Source organism: Doryrhamphus excisus, linkage group LG14, assembly GCF_037039965.1.
Source record: "Doryrhamphus excisus strain RoL-2023G ecotype Guam linkage group LG14, RoL_Dexc_Guam_v1.1, whole genome shotgun sequence".
NCBI lineage: Eukaryota > Metazoa > Chordata > Actinopteri > Syngnathiformes > Syngnathidae > Doryrhamphus > Doryrhamphus excisus.
This window is the reverse complement of record NC_136370.1, coordinates 1,584,619-1,606,215: the sequence shown is the minus strand read 5'-3', so window position 1 is coordinate 1,606,215 and position 21,597 is coordinate 1,584,619. Positions and strand designations below refer to the sequence as shown.

At 42.1% G+C, this 21,597-nt stretch overlaps 1 protein-coding gene across 1 annotated transcript; it reads right to left on the bottom strand.

The window, feature by feature from the left end:
* Positions 1–77: 77 nt before the first annotated feature.
* On the bottom strand, positions 78–20,338 carry apoba (apolipoprotein Ba). The gene is made up of 23 exons (XM_058077194.2): positions 20,232–20,338; positions 20,008–20,153; positions 18,554–18,701; positions 18,302–18,454; positions 16,452–16,576; positions 16,306–16,382; positions 15,769–16,225; positions 14,907–15,051; positions 14,697–14,843; positions 14,414–14,625; positions 13,353–13,560; positions 13,128–13,271; positions 12,765–12,965; positions 12,308–12,475; positions 10,477–10,682; positions 10,220–10,402; positions 9,968–10,098; positions 8,602–8,812; positions 8,282–8,454; positions 6,075–6,250; positions 5,864–5,985; positions 5,402–5,775; positions 78–4,231 (listed from the first exon to the last, which is right to left on the bottom strand). The coding sequence occupies exons 2-23, from the start codon at positions 20,130–20,132 to the stop codon at positions 78–80; spliced, it is 8,040 nt and encodes a 2,679-aa protein (XP_057933177.2). The 5' UTR covers positions 20,133–20,153; positions 20,232–20,338.
* Between the last annotated feature and the right edge of the window lie 1,259 nt (positions 20,339–21,597).

Genomic DNA, 21,597 nt, shown 5'->3' with positions numbered 1-21,597 from the left:
TAAATGTGGAAAGCCACACGTTTATGAAAAAATGGTCAAATCAAGTATTGCATCAACTTGAGTCTGCTCAACTGTAGTTAACATTTTGAAGCAAACATTGAAGTCGTTGCCTTGGCTGCCGTGTTTGCGCGGACCTCGGAAGAAGAACTTCCAAGCACCAAAGACGCGTCGTGATCCACGGAGAAAGCCAAATGGGAAGCTTTCAGACTTTCTTGGAATTTTACCTCCTGGAATCCGGGTGCCTCCAAGCGAGTCTTTGCTTCAAAAGTATATTCCAGGAGCGGGACAACAGACTTGGCATTGGACGCAATCGTGACTGTAAGCTGCGGTATTCCTGGAACGATCTTTCCCGAAGAGACGACAGTATACACGGGAGAACTGACCTCGAATGCGCTATGGAATTCTCCAAAGCCTGAAGCGCAAACGTTACTGGGAACATCAGGCAGTCTGATTCCTGGCACTGGAAACGTCGGGACTTCAAAGTCCTTCACTTGTAACTTAGGGATGCTGATGTTTGGAATTTGGATTTCCGAAAGTCTTATTTCTGGGAAGTTGACATCCGGTAGTGGAATTATGTAAAGAACTTTTAAATCTCCAAAAATATCCTCCGGATCAACGGCGGGTATTTCAAATCGTTTGATGTAATCTATTACGGCGATGATTTGCGCTTTGAGCTCATCCAGCGATATCCTGAAGGCAGGAACCGGGATCGAACCGAGAACATTGAACTCTGGCATGGAGATTTCCGCTGGAATGGTCATTCCATGCAGTTTGTTCAAGTCAAGACCAAATTCAGGAATGACAAGGTCTGTGAAAGGCACGGTAAAAGATGGGAATTGCAGCTCGGCTTTATTGAGCTTATCCAAGATTCCGTCCACGGTTTGCTTGATCTCATCCAGGATTTCGGCGTCCGTCGCCATTTTTTTCAATTCCTCTATCAGTCGCTTGATGTTTGCGGATATAAAGGCGACAATGTTGCTGTAGGACTGGCTTGCTCTTTGGAGGTAAATGTACGCTTCGTCTCGGATATCCATGTCAAGGATTCTCTGTCTGATGTCTTCAAGGACATCCTGGATCTTCATTATGACGTCATTGTAAAACACACGCTCAATCACGTGTCTTAGCTTCCTCAGAGAGTCCGCCACCTTCGTGTTCTGGAGTTTGTTGACGAAGGTCCAAACTGCACCTTGAATCTTCCTGACAAACGCTCCAAAAGCTTGGAGCTTCGACACCAAGTCACGTTCCTTCAACTTCTCGTTCAGGAACGCCGTGACTTGTGAAATGTTCCTGTTGCTGGCATCCACAAATGAGTTGTAGTCAAATTCCTCCAGTGACCTCAGAACTGAACAAACGTGCTCGTTCAGTTCTTCGAAGCTCTTCTCCAAATCGGCTCCCCTCAGGTGATCGCTCACATTTTGCAGAAGCTGTAGAATTGGACCAAGAACGGATTCTAATGGGATTTCTTTTAGAGTATTTATTAGCGACCGCAAGTTGTCTTCTAGGTTGAGCTTTTGGATGAGCACTACACCCTGGTCCAGGATTTCTTTAAGGTCTTTCCCAAGGCCGAATCCTGACACGTGGTCCTTGATGTAGGAAAAAACTGCATTGAGTTTGCTGGGGATTTCATATTCATCCGTCCAGTTGATGACAACGTCACTCATAGATTCCATCACCCTTGCAATCTTTGTGTATGGAACTTCATAAGACAGATGTTCGATGCCCATCTCTATTGAAAGCAGGAATTCCTTTACGCGCTGGGATAACATCTTCACATCCAAATTCTCAATTTTACGTTTCATATTTGTTAGGATTTCTTTGATTTTGCCAAGGATTCCATAGTTTGAGTCGAAGTCTCTGATCCAGGCAGTGCTGTTATCGGTCAGCTTTTCCAAATCCATCCGTTCAATTCCGTTTGATACCGAATGCAGGACTCTAAGAAGTGATTCCTGGATGGAGAACTTCTCATTAAACGTATGGAGATGATCTCCAATGATGGTAAAAGTATTTGTTATTTTGTCGGAAAAACGTCCTTTCCTGACGTGTTCTTTCACAGCCAAAAGCAGGTCTCTAATTCCGGTCGAAATTCCCAGCAGCGTATTCTCCAAATGCCTTCTCAGGGTGTTTACAACGACCTCCAAGTCATCCAATGTCACGGCAAACACGTCAGTAAAATAATCCACTTTTGCTTTCATTTCATTCACTTTTTTTTCCAAGTCCACGTCTCGCATGAAGCGACGCACGTGCAACGCTAACTGGTCCAACTGCGCTCCAAATTCCGATACGATCCGCTGAATATTTACATTGCTAATGTACCCATGGAATTTCTCCAAAGCCTGCATACATGTGTTTTTGAGTTGTTGAAAAGCGCCCGGAATAAAGGAAGGAATGCTACTGAAGGGCGTCGCAATGACACGGCAGCCACTTGACTTATCGTATCGGAGAAATCCGCTTATCGAGAATTCTTGCATTTCGGGAAGAGCGTCGCTCGGGCTGAACGCATCTGTGAGCATTCGTCCCGAAAACTCGAATCCGGTGTTTTGCGGGTCGTTATAAGCGGCGACATCCTGGTCGTAGGCGTGGTTGAGGAGTTTGGATCCCATTTTCCACATCAGCGCTTGATGGCGCGGCGTTACGAGGCCGGTAAACGAGTTATCCACGTGAGTGGTTAGCTCAGTTGCCCGTGCATGTGTAGCGGATACGCTGCTATCGTGCGAGTATGTCAACGCTAAAGGTTCCGCTTTCACTAACAGCTTACTGTAGAGTTGTCCCGTGTGATTCCCGAACAGATACGCCTCTCCGTTACCATTGACGACGGCCTCCACGTTCAGCGTGAAAGGTAGCACCGCAGTTCGTATGACGGCGTCCAAACGTAGCGGCTCGGAATTTATTTTCGACTCACAATAAGACGCGGCGGAAAGTCCGGCTAACTCCACTCCGCAGGTTTGACTCATCTGCATTCCGAGCACATTCCCATTTGCGCTTCCGCTCAGGCTTAGCTTAGCTGACTCCAGCTTAATTCGGAGTTCATTTTTGAAAGTGACGTGGTACAATTTGAGCGCGCACGTAGCGTTAGCTTTGATTACAAACGGCTTCACATGGATATGGGTGTCTTGCTGGTAGAAGATCTCGTCACAGAGAAAAGTGCCGGTCTCGGTGCGTAGATCGAACGTCCACGGAGCGAGTGTCAGAGCGTAGCGGTTTTGTGTTTTAACGGCGTCGCTGGTGACGGTGAAAGCGTTGCGGTTCAACGTAGCGTTGAGGTTATTTCTCGTGCTAACATTGAAGACGTCGCCGTTAAAGACACAGTAGAAGGAGCCTTCCACGGCGTTGACACGGCTCTCGATGTTGACCTCGCCTCCGCCGTAATCGGACGTTGTTTTCGTTTTGGACGACAGCGACGCTCCTTCGCCGTTCATGGCAGCATTAACGATGCTCTCAAATGTCGCCGAGCCGTACCGAAAACGGTTACTTCCACTTGCGCTCACACCGTTTTTGTCTACCGTAAGAGATGCTTTGTGTATGAGTCCCTGGCCGCCATCAACGGCGAGCAATCCGTCGGAGTTGACTTCCAGTCTTCTGGAGTCGAGTGAGCCTGTAAGAAGCGAGTACGCCCGATTTGTTGCATCATCGGCCTGCGATTGGACTCGGAAGAGAAGAGTACGGTCGGAAACGCCAAAGTCGACTTTGTTGCTGAGCACGTTCCCCCCGGCGTTGGCGACACCCAAGCACTTGAGGCTTAGTCGGGAGTCCTTATAGTTCAGTTCCAGCACATGGCTGAGGAGGTCTTCCAGGGCTTTTGTTTCTGAGACCAATCTCAGTTCCGCGTTATCATAAACTCCACGCATGGAATTATGAATTTGCAGGAATGGTGACTGGAATTGCAGCACGGATTCTCCTCTTCCTTTTCCCTGGAGTCGATGCAAGCTATAGCTGTTGTTATAAGAACCGTTGCTGTAGAAGGACCCGATTCTAAGAGTCCCATCCCAGGTCCCCCCTGCAGTGACTTGGTCCAAGTCCAGAGTGGAAGTGGACTGGCCGATATAGCAGAGACTAGCGTGGAGACCAAGCGGACTAGATGCTTCCATCTTGTAATGGGCTTTGGCCTGCAACCTGGTGGTCACATCCAAGGTTTCCCAGAAAGCCAGGCTGGTCTTAAGAAGACTGTGGCTGAAGGAATTATTCAGCAGGTACTCCAGATGATCATCAGATCTTCCTGATATCATTCCAGCTCCTAGAAGATAAATTACATGACATTACAGTCGGTGTATAAAAAACATGACGCCATTTTCTCTTGGTCACCACCAAAGTATTTCATGTTTGGATTAGTCCGGATTTCACTTGACTTGGTGGGGGGTTGCTGAAAAATACACAAAGTAATGATGATATTAATGCTGATACTAATGTGGATATTCATGCTGATACTAATGCTGATACTAATGCTAATATTAATGCTGACATTAATGCTGATTCTAATGCTGATACTAATGCTGATATTCATGCTGATACTAATGCTAATATTAATGCTGACATTAATGCTGATACTAATGCTGATACTAATGCTGATACTGAGGATACTAATGCTGATACTAGTGCTGATACTAATGCTGATACTAATGCTGATACTCATGCTGATATTCATGCTGATACTAATGCTGATATTCATGCTGATACTAATGCTGATATTCATGCGGATACTAATGCTGATACTCATGCTGATACTCATGCTGATACTCATGCTGATACTCATGCTGATACTCATGCTGATACTCATGCTGATACTCATGCTGATACTCATGCTGATATTCATGCTGATACTAATGCTGATACTAGTGCTGATACTAATGCTGATATTCATGCGGATACTAATGCTGATATTCATGCGGATACTAATGCTGATACTAATGCTGATACTCATGCTGATATTCATGCTGATACTAATGCTGATATTCATGCTGATACTAATGCTGACACTAATGCTGATATTCATGCTGATACTAATGCTGATATTCATGCTGATATTCATGCTGACACTAATGCTGATATTCATGCTGATACTAATGCTGATACTAATGCTGATATTCATGCTGATACTAATGCTGATATTCATGCTGATACTAATGCTGATATTCATGCTGATACTAATGCTGACACTAATGCGGATATTCATGCTGATACTAATGCTGATATTCATGCTGATACTAATGCTGATATTCATGCTGATACTAATGCTGATATTCATGCTGATACTAATGCTGACACTAATGCTGATATTCATGCTGATACTAATGCTGATACTAATGCGGATATTAATGCGGATAGGGTCGACTGTACAACATCTTGCACACACACGTAAGTCTGACATGTTGGGAAAGTAGAATGGAGCACGTAGGGAAGTTTTTACCTTCAAGTTTGTATCTTAGCAGCCTGAACGGTGACTTGGCGATGGCCTTGTATTGCACGGTGTAGGCGGGGCTATCGACGGTGTGATTGCCGCCAAAAATCGAGCCCTCCCAGCTGTAGAAGTTGCTGCTGACCTTCATGGACGCTTCAGCCACACCAAGGAGGGGCAGCGTCAAATCCACAGAACGAGGCACGGAGAAGGACGGCACTTTGTACATCTTTGCGGGGATGTGTAGACCCAAGAGCGGTACGTCTAACGCCGGAACTGAGAGGGAGTCAGGAATACCCAATTCCTTCAATGTCCTGCCTCCCGGTGACAGAGGAAGCGAGACTGCCATCTTGTCCTTGTTGAACTTGTACCGGAAGAAGTTGTCGCTGTTGAAGTAAACAGCGGCGTTATGCCGTTATCCCGTCACGTACGTGGTTATGGTCTACAGACAGCTTCCATGGAAGGCTGACTTACACACGCAGGAACATTTTGTCAGGCAGAGATGGAAGAATAAGTTCTGCCGGGATCCTACCATTCCCCAGGTTTTCCAGGCCAGGGATCCTGGATGTCAACGCATCCAGCCAAATATTAGCCGCCTGTATGAAAAATAAAATGAACTAGCACGGCTTTATGCAAGCACCATATATGGTCGTAAATAATACCACCGTATAAAAGTATCTTTCACCTCGATTCCTTTGGTGACTATGTGTCGTAGTTTCATATCCGTTTTGGCCACCTGCTGGTCCAGGATGTCATCAATGAGTCGGTTCAGCCTCCTGCGATGATCTTCTACAGTCGGCGACATCTTCTGAATCTCCGAATTCAACTCAGCTTTCATTTCCACTTCCAACGTCTCCTGATCTGTTACGAGAACCCACATCCATTTTACGATTCGCTGACTGGTTTTTAAACGTCTTAACGGCCTAAATGGCACCTTCTTATTTATCTGATGTGCTTTTACCATATCAACCCCCGAGGGCGGACCCTGCGGTACTCCGGCACTGGCCTTTTAACAATACCAGAACCCAGAACTAAAACCCACGCTGAGGCAGCATTTAGCCACTATGGCCCCCACCTGTGGACCAGCCTGCCGGAGAGACTGTTGATATTTTTAATAAAAGATTAAAGACACACCTTTTTAATCAGGCTTTTAACTCATATTTTTAACTTTTTAATCGTTTTAGTCCTATTTTATGCTTTTAACTCCAGTGTTTCCTCAGAGGGGGGTCCTCCACACTGGGGGCTGTGTCGGGTCTGCTGAGGGGGTGCCATCCTTGGGGTCCCTTCGACCCGGCCGGATGGGGGTTCCTCCCTTTAATGTGGGGGTCCGCCCGTCTGTCGGAGTCGTGGGGGGGCCCGGGTGCTGGTGATATTAATGCTGATATTAACGCTGATATTAACGCTGATATTAACGCGGATACTAAGGCTGATACTAAGGCTGATACTAAGGCTGATACTAAGGCTGATACTAAGGCTGATACTAAGGCTGATACTAAGGCTGATACTAAGGCTGATATTCATGCTGATACTCATGCTGATACTCATGCTGATACTCATGCTGATACTCATGCTGATACTCATGCTGATACTCATGCTGATACTAAGGCTGATACTCAGGCTGATACTCAGGCTGATACTCAGGCTGATACTCAGGCTGATACTCAGGCTGATACTCAGGCTGATACTCAGGCTGATACTCAGGCTGATACTCAGGCTGATACTCAGGCTGATACTCAGGCTGATACTCAGGCTGATACTCAGGCTGATACTAAGGCTGATACTAAGGCTGATACTAAGGCTGATACTAAGGCTGATACTAAGGCTGATACTATCGGGATACTAACGCAGATACTAACGCAGATACTAACGCTGATACTAACGCTGATACTAACGCTGATACTAACGCTGATACTAACGCTGATACTCTTGCTGATACTCTTGCTGATACTCTTGCTGATACTCTTGCTGATACTAATGCTCATACTAAGGCTGATATTCATTCTGATACTAAGGCTGATACTAAGGCTGATACTAAGGCTGATACTAAGGCTGATACTAAGGCTGATACTAAGGCTGATACTATCGGGATACTAACGCAGATACTAACGCAGATACTAACGCTGATACTAACGCTGATACTAACGCTGATACTCTTGCTGATACTCTTGCTGATACTCTTGCTGATACTCTTGCTGATACTAATGCTCATACTAAGGCTGATATTCATTCTGATATTCATTCTGATACTAAGGCTGATACTAATGCTCATACTAATGCTCATACTAAGGCTGATATTGATGCTGATATTCATGCTGATATCCATGCTGATATCCATGCTGATATTCTTGCTGATATTCTTGCTGATATTCTTGCTGATACTAAGGCTGATACTAAGGCTGATACTCGTGCTGATACTAAGGCTGATACTCGTGCTGATACTAAGGCTGATACTCGTGCTGATACTCGTGCTGATACTAAGGCTGATACTAAGGCTGATATTCATGCTGATATTCATGCTGATACTAAGGCTGATACTAAGGCTGATACTCATCCAGATACTAATGCCGATACTTTGGTGACTATGTGCCCTCCCAGTGTGGACGGCCCCAAAGGTGGCGTTTCCTTGATCCTCAGTGCCATGCCATGTCTCCCTACTGTGTGTGTGTGTGATTGTGTGTGTGTGTGCGTGTGTGTGTGTGTCTAGTATAGAGAGTGGGAGGGAGGGTCTGTCTTTGTAATTGTTTTTCCTTTTAATTGTAGTAATTGTTTTTAATTCTGTAAAGCACTTTGTGTTGCATGTCTTTGCAGGAAAAGTGCTCTACAAATAAAGTTGATTTGAATTGAATGTCCCTGTTAAGGATGTTGGAGGTCACCCAAGGTCACAAAGCTTACCGTATATGAGGGACGATGTCTGTCGGTAGGATGTCTCAGGGAGGTTGACTTTGGTCTCCACGTTCATGACGACGTCCTCCTGCTTCTTCAGGGTGGCAGTGACAGAAGCGTTGGTTTTTAGAGCTGGCATGGCCATCTGGAGTTGCAGCAGAGCATCCGTCATCAACTGAAGTCTGCATCGAGGGCCATAAAGGATTAGCGCTGCAGCTAGCGGGGAATGAGTGGTTCTGCTCCTTGACGAGCGACTGCAGCGAGACTGAGAAGAAAGCCCTCAGCAGCCATGAACGTGGCCGCGCGTCGCTGGCGTATGCCGGATTTACCTGGTGCGCCCCGCCAGCGTCAGCTGTGGAACGTTCTTGCTGGTGACCTCAATGGCGATGCCGCGGCTGTTGTGTTGCTCGGCGTCGCCAGCAGCTGGAGCCATCTTCATGCCAACTTCAACGTCGTATTTTGGAATGACCAGCTCAGCGGCGAGAACTTTCTTACTGCGGTCGAATCTCAGCGAGGCGGTGGCGCCGGGTGGATCGTCGCCTAGCAACGGCAGAAATGAGATGTGAGACAAGAAGAACAGTTTTTCGCTAGGAATGGACGTCATTGGGGTTCACCTAGCATGCCTCTAAAGCCCAGAACAGGTCCAGATCTTGGTTCACTGTACTTCTTGCCATTCTTTCCATGATCCAAATTGTAAATGTGAAATCAGCCAATCAAATGAGTGAATTCCCCTCACATGTAAACTGGACCTTGTTTTTCTGCTGGTATACTGGAAAAGCGGTCCAAATGAGAATCCCCTGAAGCTTCCATGATGAGAAGAGGAGCTGGTTGTCATTGTGTTGGCTAATTGGACACTTATGACTTCAGTTGGGGCTCTAAATATTGCTTTATAGTCATTATTATTATTATTATAACCGGGTCCAAACCCACCCTAACAATACAGTGGTCATAATTTCAACCAGAGCATTTTAAAATGTAGTAAAAATTATTTTTTGGGTTTTATTTTGTTGAAATAGAGTTTCCTGACAAAGCCAAAAAGCCTTGATGCAATAAATAAATAAATGTTATGGGATTCTTTTTATGTATTAAAATGTAAAACAAGTCGGCGCCGACGCTAACACAAGAGGAGGGTTAAAGGATCAGACAAGGACTGATTCATCTTTTTCTATCTTTTATACAAATGAACGATGAGCAAACAATTCAAAAAAATTCTAAAAAAATTAAAAAAAAAAAAAATTCTAAAAATTTCAAAAAAATTTCAAAAAAATTTCAAAAAAATTTCAAAAAATTTTCAAAAAAAAATCAAAAAATTTCAAAAAATAAAAAAAAATTCAAAAAAAATAAAAACAAATTCTAAGAAATTCAAAAAAAAAATTAACCTATATTAGGAAAGCAGGAAGTGAACAAATGTAACAGTTACTGATTGTAAAAGTACCAGATGGAGGGTACTTTTGCTTCTTCCTACTCCTTTTGGACATGTGGAACTAGGAACTGATTATGGGATGCACTCAATTGGAATCTGATGCATGTTCAAATTCAAATTAAACCATTACCATTTTGGGGCTTAGTTTGGTCTGCCAGATGAACATCTCCAACATAGGAAATGGTTCTGGACCTCCGTGACACAAATACCGGGAGTACTTGGGAGTCCGCCGTTAGCGTCTAGACCATCAGGGAAGGTTTTTAATACCCTACCTTCTGCCTTCAGGGTTAGACTGAGACAATCGGAGACACGGAGAGCCTTTTTTCCTTCCCGGAGTGTTTCCCACTTGATGGTGGCAGCGTACTCGGAAACATCCCCCGTGGGCTGGAGGACAACTGCAGCTCTGAAATAACAACAAACTTTATATTTTTGGAAAGTCTCAGTTCATAAAAACATTTCAGTACATTAAAGTATACAATACTGTATTGTATCGTATTGAATATTCAGATAGTGAAATGCCTCACATGGTGTCGCCAGCCAGAGGATAATACGGGACTCGGTCCGCGGAGGATACATTGGGGTAACCAAGAACCGTGCAGATTTGTAGACCATTAAATATGGCGTGGCAGCCAGTGGAGTGGGTCGTGTCCGCCACGAGGGATGGCCGCGTCATGGCATGGCCAGAGGATACGGACACCAGCTTGTTGCTGTACGGAAAAAGATGGACAACATCATGGATGCTTTTTCATTCACGTAATATCGTATCTGATGGCGCACTAACCTCAGAGTGAACAACCGCGTGTTTGACTTTGGAGCCGGGATGGACAGTCGAATTTGGTTTCTCTCCATGGAGATTTTAGCGTTGAGGGAGCTCTCGTGGTACAAACTAGTGTGCATCTGAAGCCCCGCCTCCACGAAGTCTGGAGCGTGGACTCCCATTTGGGTGATGAATTCCAAGCCAACCGATGGCATGATTGACAGGTGAGGCTGCACAGAGAGAAGCAGAGCAAACGCTGATTGCTGTACTTGGCCTGTGTTATGATGGACATCATAAATATTCATCCCACATAGGAATATTTACATTCCTGCAATGAAAACGTACCATTAGCAATTGGATTGATAATATTGTCAAGTATTAATTTGGTAATCTTGCAATGTTAAAGAATTCCGATCCGGATCACCCCCAAACTTTAATCAGTTTGTCCATATTCCGACAAACCCTGAAAATGTCATCCAAAAAAAAAAAAAAAAGAAAATGTCATCGAAATCCATTCAGAGCTTTTTTATTTTATTACTTTTTATTTTATTATATTATTTAAAATTATCTAAATTATTTGTATTTATTTTTATTTAAAATATGTAAATTATTCTTAATTCATTTTTATTGAAATTATTTGTACAATTCATTCATTATTTGTACAAATTACTGTTTATTATTTTTTATTATTATTATTATTATTTTTAATTATTGAAATATTTTTTTTATTTTAATTTAATTTTTTGTAGAATTCATTCATTATTTGTACAAATTACTGTTTACGCTGTACATTGTTGTTCATATTTGATGTCATCTATTTATTCTCCACATTATTATTATTATTTTATTATTATTATTTTTTTAATTATTGAAATCATTTTTATTTATTTTAATTTAAATTTTTTGTACAATTCATTCATTATTTGTACAAATTACTGTTCACGCTGTATATTGTTGTTCATATTTGATGTCATCTATTTATTCTCCGCATTATTATTTTTTTTATTATTATTATTATTTTCAATTATTTAAATTATTTTTATTTATTTTTATTGAAATTATTTTTATGTATTTTTATTGAAATTATTTGTACAAATTACTGTTTACGCTGTACATTGTTCATATTTGATGTCATCTATTTATTCTCCACATTATTATTATTATTATTTTTTTAATTATTGAAATTATTTTTATTGAAATTATTTGTACAATTCATTCATTATTTGTACAAACTACTGTTTACGCTGTACATTGTTGTTCATATTTGATGTCATCTATTTATTCTCCACATTATTATTATTATTTTATTATTATTTTTTTTAATTATTGAAATCATTTTTATTTATTTTAATTTAATTTTTTTGTACAATTCATTCATTATTTGTACAAATTACTGTTTATGCTGTACATTGCTGTTCATATTTGATGTCATCTATTTATTCTCCACATTATTATTTTTTTTTTTATTATTATTATTATTTTCAATTATGGAAATAATTTTTATTGAAATTATTTTTATTTATTTTTATTGAAATTATTTTTTATGTATTTTTATTGAAATTATTTGTACAAATTACTGTTTACGCTGTACATTGTTGTTCATATTTGATGTCATCTATTCTCCACATTATTATTATTATTTTATTATTATTATTTTTTAAATTATTGAAATCATTATTTATTTTAATTTAAATTTTTTGTACAATTCATTCATTATTTGTACAAATTACTGTTTACGCTGTACATTGTTGTTCATATTTGATGTCATCTATTTATTCTCCATCTACTAATTCTCTCACAAACATAAACGCCAGCAAACACGTAACATCTGCGGAATTGGATAATCAGAGCGTACCGTGCTGGAAGAGACGGCCACGCCTCCTTTGGCACCGGGCGTGACGACTCCAGCGAGAGAAAACTCGAGAGGGAATCCAGAGGCAGTGGACAACGAGAAGGCGTTCTCCATGAAGATGTAGTGAATGAAGACTTCATGACCGGTCCGAGAGGTCCAGTCCGAAAATACCTGCTGACAAAACGCCGTTCACGTGTCATTGAAGATGGAGTTCAGTGGAGGCGCAAGCACTTGGAGACCACGCAGCTCCAAGCTGAAGGAGCAAAACCAAACCCTGAACCCTCTCATTGGCGCTTCAGCCTCCTGTTCTTGGGGAGAAGATCCTCCCTTCGGGATCAAACCAGACTGTCTATTAAAGTCTATTATTACTTAACCTTCATATGCTCCATCTATTGGTTCCACGTGAGAAGATGTTCTGTATGGCCTGAACATCTAAAAACAGACAAGAAATGAATCTGACCTGAGGAGGTAGATGTCGGAAGAAAGCCTGGAAGTTCACCAGTAGAGTCTCTGCCATCTTTTTCATTTGGCTGGTCTTCAGGTACATCTCGTTTCCCAGAAGCCTGACATAGGCGGTGGCTTCAGGGGTCGGTGAAGAAAACACATCGTTGATGACCTTCTGGATTCTGTTTGTGATGTCACGAATAAGTGGCTGCGGCACCTGGAGATGTTTGGACAGTGAGGAACACGGATGTTTCGTATTTGAAGTTCACCTCCATGCAAAGGCCGGAAGTGTCCAGACGTTTTGGTCTCCAAAACATTCTGGAGCGGTCACACCTTTGTGAGGACGCAGCAGGGGATCAAATACTTATGAGCATGTCACCTGTCTTTTTCTTTTGTCTCCTCTGACCACGTGGACCTGCTCATTTGCCCAATATGGGAATTTGGAGATGGAATCCGGGAAGAAGCCTTTGTCTCCAAAAAGAGCTTCAACTGTTGCCTCAAATCCCGTTCCCTCCAAGCCAAACTCAAAAAAAGAAGATTTGAGTATTATATTGTAATATTTGGAACATCTTATATGCATCAAATGTACTACTAAAATGAATACCTCAAATACGTCATAGTTGGAGTCCAACACCCTCAGAGTGGTCTCCAACATCACCTCTCTGGGTAAAGTATCCGAGGCATCCCAGATGATGTTGCCTCGCACCGACCCCAAGGGGGAGTCCATCTGGTAGTTACGGGACGTCCCGGTAATGGCCTCATTAGCGGCTGAAAGCTGATCTTTCAGGGCGAGAGCAAGGTAGTCTCTGTGTCTTGGGTGAGTGCAATGAAGAAAAGGTTATAGGTCACCGAATGGATTCATGAAATGAAAAAGCAAGATGTTATCAGGCCGAAGGAGACCAGAGGGACTCCAGAAGGAGGTGCTCGCCACGGCTGAGCTGAGAGCTGTTGTTGACTTTAAACTTGTATATTTCTTAGCTAACCTTTGTAGATCTTTAGATCAGGGGTGGGCAAACTGCCGCATTGATATGACAAAATTTACAGGTGGGGGGGGGGGGCAGACTATATATTTTACACGTAACAGTCCACCTGGTATTATTGTATCTGTAAAATTGTCATGCAATCTGCTATTATTATTTATTATTTTATATTTATATTTAAATATTTTAAAAATAATAAAATATTATAATAATATAATAATATTATATATAATTAATATAATAATTAGCATTAATATAATTATAATAATCATAGTAGTTCTAATAATAATTATAATAATCTAATAATAATAATAATAATTATTATTATTATGTGCTTGTGTCCTTTTTTTCCAGGAACACTTTGTAAACAACAGACCATGTCAAAAAAGGAAATTGATAAAACCATCAAAAGGTTGGCTCAGGCCATGATGCCAGGTTGTATGTTGAGTTTAAATGAAATACTTTGGAAAGATTGGGCGGGCCGTATTCAAACACTTGGCGGGCCGGATGTGGCCCCCGGGCCGTAGTTTGCCCACCCCTGCTTTAGATTGTTAAGTAATTGTTAGGTCTTCTGAGGTCCTGGCATTTCCAACGTGTTGACCATCTTGTTGTATAAAACTGGTACTAAAATCGGCCGCAGGGTTCAAAGGTTAAAAAAAAAAAAAGTCAAAATGGCGGCACTTACCGGTGCATTTGTGGATCCCTGGAGTTTTGGATGTTTTTCAGGTGAGAGACCACAAAGCTCCTGAGTTGTCCGTCCTTCATGCTGTCTAAATTGGCCACAATGTCTCTGATGAAATCCCGGTCTGGTTTTTTCATCAGGATCAGGTAGGCCGCCACGCGTTTCTCCACAGGGTCCCGGCGCCGCTCAAACACTTCCTTGAGGAAGTCTTTGATCTGCCGGTCAGCAAATGATAACGTGAACATATTGACACCACCGCGGTTCCGTACCTCTTGGAATCATCTACTTCATCGTTCATGTCCATGTTCCTGAAGGCCTGCACGGCTGATTTCTGGTTTGATAACGAGGTGTCTTCTCTTTTGGCACACTTCATGATGGAGGCCATGAGGGCGGGGCTGGTAGTCTGCATCGCCCGACCCATGATGCCAACAACCTGGCGGTTGAACAATCATTAACGCGTCATTCTCACCAAAAATACTACATGGACAATACTTACCCTCAGTACCAGGAAGGATGTCTCCTCAGCGTCGGTCGGGAAATTTTCGGAATCATTTTTTCTTCCTCCTGAACAGTCATTTAAGAGCATCGTCAAGAACTCAGACACGGCGGCGACCTCCGGCGTTATTTCCCCGTTATGGAACCTGTCGGTGGTAGAAATAGAGTCAAACCTCATTTTTCGGATGCTGCAGTTTTCATATGATTTTGGTTTCACCGAGATCTGGGTCTATCACTCCAACCTGGATTAGTTGTGTTAGCTGTCGCTACATAATTACAGCATGTTTGTAAAACCATAAAACGTTGATGGAGTGTTTTTAAAGTCCAATTACGTGCAGTCAGCGGTCTCTTTTTATCCCTTTTGATATCTTTAGAACACATAAAAGACAATATAATTTATTCTACATTACTAAACGCCCTGCGTCCAAGTTGAAGGAGTGGTTTGACTTCCGCCGCAGCGATCTAGGAAAGATGCTGAACAGATGCTTTCAAAAAAGATGGACGACAGCTAGCATGCTAACAAAGCACATAATGAGACCCACCTATTTAGACTATAAAGGCCTCTAAAAAAAAACTCCATGTTCAATTTACATAATGTGACACCTGGATTTTAACTACTGCAACATTGGTATTGTGAAATAATTTGTCGGGGTGGGGGGGGGGGGGGGGGGGGGAGTATCCTTCTACCAATATATTGACTATCTCTCCTCTGGACATGTCCCAACCATCTCAGTCTGGCCGATAACTGACTTTATCTTCCTGATCCTATCCATCCTGGTCACTCCCAATGAGAACCTCAGCATCCTCATCTCTGCTACCTCCAAATTCCCCCCGTCCACTGCTAGGAAGATAGTCGTTCTTACTTCCTGACGGTGTTGCCAAGAGCATACATGATGGCTTTGCTCTGTCTGAACTGAGCCATACTCAGCATATCTCGGACTCGTGATGCATCGGGGTCCGCTCGGAGACTTAGTCCGTAGACCAGGGCATCGACTGCAAGTGGCACCCCACGCAAGGTACGGATGGCCTGGAACATGGCGCTGGTGCACTCCGAGGTCCCGCACTGAAGCAGGGCTTGCCAGGTCAGCCACTTTGAAGAACGTAGCATCTCCGTGACCGTGTCACTGAGAGTGTCGTTCCTTAAGGTTCTTAGAGTGGACACCAGTTTATGGAAAAGGCTCGGTCTCTTTTGCCCCTTGTTCAAGAGCGACAGAACTTGGAGGTCCCTCATGGTGCTCAGAGCGGCATCCTTTCTCTGGAGTGGAGACTTCTCTTCAGCATCGTCCAAGGAGAGCGCCTTCTTGTGGCTGTGGTCAACATCTGCACCAACACAATTGCAGCGTTAAATGATTTTCCCATAAAAACATCAACTCCATGTCAAACTTGACATTTAGATCTACCAAATATCCTGCTGTTGGTTCTGCCGGACGTCTGGAAGCTGAGCTGCTGAGTTACCACAGATGACATTCCACCGTCCCTGCAAAAAGCGGATCCACGAATTAACGTGGGTAATCGTTTCCACGTGAATATTCCCGGGATGGCTCACCCATCGGAGAAGGGTAGATACGTGTGCTTTTCTTGGCACAGGGCAGCTGTGATGTGCGTTCCTTTTCGATCAAACTGGTAGTTGCAGTCTTGGTGGCTCGTGATCAGCTTGGAGAAGAGGATGTGCTGGAAAGCATTCAGGGTGCGCTTTTACGTTGGGAACACAAATTAAATAAAGCATAAAGCTCGATTTATTCCTTATTTATTCTTCTAATTTCTATATTTTGTCATACTGTCTTAATGCATATTGATACACCGTGCACACAAACTGTATTTGATATTTAATAAACCCTCGCTTCATTTGTAAACAATCACAGAATTTAGCAATTTTTCAAATTGTATAAATTGAAAAAATAGTAGCAATATTTGACAACATGGCTGTACTCTGTACAAGGAAGATGGCCGAAGAGCCCAGAATGACAGCACACAGAGGCTACGCTATGTTGCGCTTGGATAGTGAAACTTAAGCATGTGTGCTTGGAGAGTGAATGTCAGGTTTGTGTGACAAATTGTATAAATTGGAAAAATAGTCGCAATATTTGACAACATGGCTGTACTCTGTACAAGGAAGATGGCCGAAGAGCCCAGAATGACAGCACACAGAGGCTACTTAGTGCTTGGATAGTGAAACTTAAGCGTGTGTGCTTGGAGAGTGAATGGCAGGTTTGTGTTACAAATTGTATAAATTGAAAAAATAGTAGCAATATTTGACAACATGGCTGTACTCTGTACAAGGAAGATGGCCGAAGAGCCCAGAATGACAGCACACAGAGGCTACGCTAAGTAGCGCTTGGAAAGTGAAACTTAAGCGTGTGCGCTTGGAGAGTAAATGTCAGGTTTGTGTTACAAATTGTATACATTGAAAAAATAGTAGCAATATTTGACAACATGGCTGTACTCCGTACAAGGAAGATGGCCGAAGAGCCCAGAATGACAGCACACAGAGGCTCCGCTAAGTAGCGCTTGGAAAGTGAAACTTAAGCGTGTGTGCTTGGAGAGTAAATGTCAGGTTTGTGTGACAAATTGTATAAATTGGAAAAATAGTCGCAATATTTGACAACATGGCTGTACTCTGTACAAGGAAGATGGCCGAAGAGCCCAGAATGACAGCACACAGAGGCTACTTATCGCTTGGATAGTGAAACTTAAGTGTGTGTGCTTGGAGAGTGAATGTCAGGTTTGTGTGACAAATTGTATAAATTGAAAAAATAGTAGCAATATTTGACAACATGGCTGTACTCCGTACAAAGAAGATGGCCGAAGAGCCCAGAATGACAGCACACAGAGGCTACGCTATGTAGCGCTTGGAGAGTGAAACTTAAGCTTGTGTGCTTGGAGAGTGAATGTCAGGTTTGTGTGACAAATTGTATAAATTGGAAAAATAGTTGCAATATTTGACAACATGGCTGTACTCCGTACAAAGAAGATGGCCGAAGAGCCCAGAATGACAGCACACAGAGGCTACGCTATGTAGCGCTTGGAGAGTGAAACTTAAGCTTGTGTGCTTGGAGAGTGAATGTCAGGTTTGTGTGACAAATTGTATAAATTGGAAAAATAGTAGCAATATTCGACAACATGGCTGTACTCTGTACAAGGAAGATGGCCGAAGAGCCCAGAATGACAGCACACAGAGGCTACTTAGCGCTTGGATAGTGAAACTTAAGCGTGTGTGCTTGGAGAGTGAATGTCAGGTTTGTGTTACAAATTGTATAAATTGAAAAAATAGTCGCAATATTTGACAACATGGCTGTACTCCGTTTGCACCGAGGGTCATCCCGTGTCTTGACAGACAGCCAATCGGATCCTCCGGTTCATAACACGTCAACGATGCACAATGAAACGTAGTCTTACCAGCTTTTGAAGCATCGCAAGTGGACTGTGTGTCAGTTCTCTGCTGTAGAACCGATCACACTGTGATAGATCTCTTGAAAGGGCCACCCCGACCACAGTGTTCTTCTTTGTGTTGACTCTCAAGTTGGTAAAACACCGACCATGCACTGTACTCTGGCAGAAGAAGAATAATATGGATAAGTATCAAAGAGAATAAAAAACAGACGTTTGGCATTTTAAGAGAATAAAAGTGTCTTGCGAGACGGAACAAACCAGGACGCTGGTCTTGTCTTCAGACGTGGCCGGAACCAGGAGAGCAGAGATGATTCCTCTCTTTACGTTGAGGATGTTCACGGGTTCTTTTGGCTCGGGATACAGCTGAACACTGCTGATCTGTTCCGCTGAGAACTTCAGAGGGTTCCTGGTTTGGTAAATATCGGTTCATATTATTCACCGGATGATACACGATACAGAGATTGGGTTGGAATGAGATTTTAAAGTTACTTTCAAGAAAAGTACAAAGAAAATTCATTTTCTACCGCTTATCCTCACGAGGGGTGCTGGAGCCTATCCCACCTGTCTTTGGGCGAGAGGCGGGGTACACCCTGGACTGGTCGCCAGCCAGTCCCAGGGCACATATAGACAAACAACCATTCACACTCACATTCATACCTATGGACAATTTGGAGTGGCTAATTAACCTAGCATGTTTTTGGAATGTGGGAGGAAACCGGAGTACCCGGAGAAAACCCACGCATGCACGGGGAGAACATGCAAACTCCACACAGAGATGCCCGAGGGTGGAATCGAACTCAGGTCTCCTAGCCGTGCAGCCAACAAAGAAAACGATATTTTCTAAATACTTTACACGTCAATAATTCATACATATTCATTTTTTTTTTCATTGTCTTTCTCCCCACTGCACTGGGACAAAGCGACTGGATGACTCAGCTATAGAACCAACACGCCCAAGTGAATCCTTTTGTCATCCAGCCTGTTTGGTAGAAATAGAGGAGGAAAATCAATATCTCGAAGCCGGCAAAATTATCCAGATAGTGTTCATTTAAGGCCGGGGTCTCAAACACGCGGCCCGCGGGCCAAATGTGGCCCACAGGACACTAGTTTGAGGCCCCCGCCTTGATATGAAAGTTTAATGTTTGATATGGATGCTGTATGGTATCATGTACCCAGAAAAAATTATTACGTTTGATTCATGTTCATGTTAAAGGTTAAATAACTGTTAATAGTTATCCTCCCTATCCGTGTGGAAGTGGTAAGTTTTTTATATGGATGCTGTATGGTATCATGTACCCAGAAAAAATTATTACGTTTGATTCATGTTCATGTTAAAGGTTAAATAACTGTTAATAGTTATCCTCCCTATCCGTGTGGAAGTGGTAAGTTTTTGGCTATTTAAGTGTAAAGGAAATAACTTGAAGGCTACCGTTTAGGTCGCTAGCTCTCTAGTTTGCGAGTTAGCATGTGTCTCAAGACCCTGCAGTTGCGCAATATGTTGTAAATAAAAAGAGTATAAATGTGACTATAGTCGTGTTTTGTCATGTCTACAGGGCTCTAATAATGCTTTGTTCATTTTAATCTGAAAAAAATCATTTGTCTACCCACCAACTATATGTGCTTTCTTAACTTTTTATTATTATATTTATTTATTACTGATGGCTAAACGACCCCCAGATCTGTTACGGCATGAAGTCTTTAGTGTGACTCACTCGGCCATAGCTGCCTGGAAAGCCGCAGAGCCGGGCGCCTGCTTGTGCACGGGCTGTCCCTGAGGGTCCGTGACCGACACCTCCCCGAGTGTACACTCCGTTGTGTGCATGACGTATCTACACATCTGAGGGACTTCGATCTGGACCTGAAATGCACAGCACGGAGAAAGAGTCCAAATAAGACCCCAACAAAGAGGCGCACTGCAGCATCGCCACTTACGTACCTTACAAGTCACCGTCGGGCCATTCCGCAGGTTGGCAGCGCCCACCACGCCGTTCCTGCTCTCGGCGGTGTACTGGTACACGTATTTCTTATGAGCTTTAAATCTGGATGCCACTGCGGCGACATATTATCACTTGATTAGGTCAACAACAACATAGAAACAATACTTGACAACATAATAATAACTAATAACTATAAAAGCAATCTTCACTGGCTAAATGTACTGCAAAAAAGGCCAGTAAGGATAATTCATAATGCCGCCTACAGAGAACATACTAACTCCTTATTTCTAAAATCACAAATACTTCAACTTGCTGATATAGTTCATCTTCAAACAGCTACAATAATGCATAAGGCTAAAAATAAGCAATGAGCTAAAAATGTCATCCAATACTTCTCTACAAGAGAGGAGAAATATGATCTCAGGGAAGAAGTACATTTGAAACACTTCTATGCTAGGACTACGTTATAAAGCCATAGCATTTCAGTAAAAAAAACCAAAAAGTTTATAATATAAATTATAAAAAATATATAAATAAATAAATAAAATAAAGTAAAAAAAAAACAAAAAAATAACTTAAATCATATTAGGAAAGCAGGAAGTGAACAAATGTGGAGAAATATGATCTCAGGGAAGAAGTACATTTGAAACACTTCTATGCTAGGACTACGTTATAAAGCCATAGCATTTCAGTAAAAAAAACCAAAAAGTTTATAATATAAATTATAAAAAATATATAAATAAATAAATAAAATAAAGTAAAAAAAACAAAAAAATAACTTAAATCATATTAGGAAAGCAGGAAGTGAACAAATGTGGAGAAATATGATCTCAGGGAAGAAGTACATTTGAAACACTTCTATGCTAGGACTACGTTATAAAGCCATAGCATTTCAGTAAAAAAAAACAAAAAGTTTATAATATAAATTATAAAAAATATATAAATAAATAAATAAAATAAAGTAAAAAAAAAACAAAAAAATAACTTAAATCATATTAGGAAAGCAGGAAGTGAACAAATGTGGAAAAATATGATCTCAGGGAAGAAGTGCATTTGAAACACTTCTATGCTAGGACTACGTTATGCTAGCCATAGCATTTCAGTATGTGGAATCAAACTATGGAATGGATTGAGTAAAGAAATCAAACAATGCACAACGATGAGCATTGACAAGGATTGTCGGCTAGAACATGATACTGATAAACTCGCAGAATAAAAACCATAATTTCAGCTTTGTGTTTTAAGCGGTACTTTCACACGTCTTTGAAGGTTTAATAGGTGTGATGCGTCACCATTGCAAGCGAGAATGACTTGATTGACATTTATCTCCAGTTTGACGAGGGTCCGTGTTAGCAACGCGGTGGT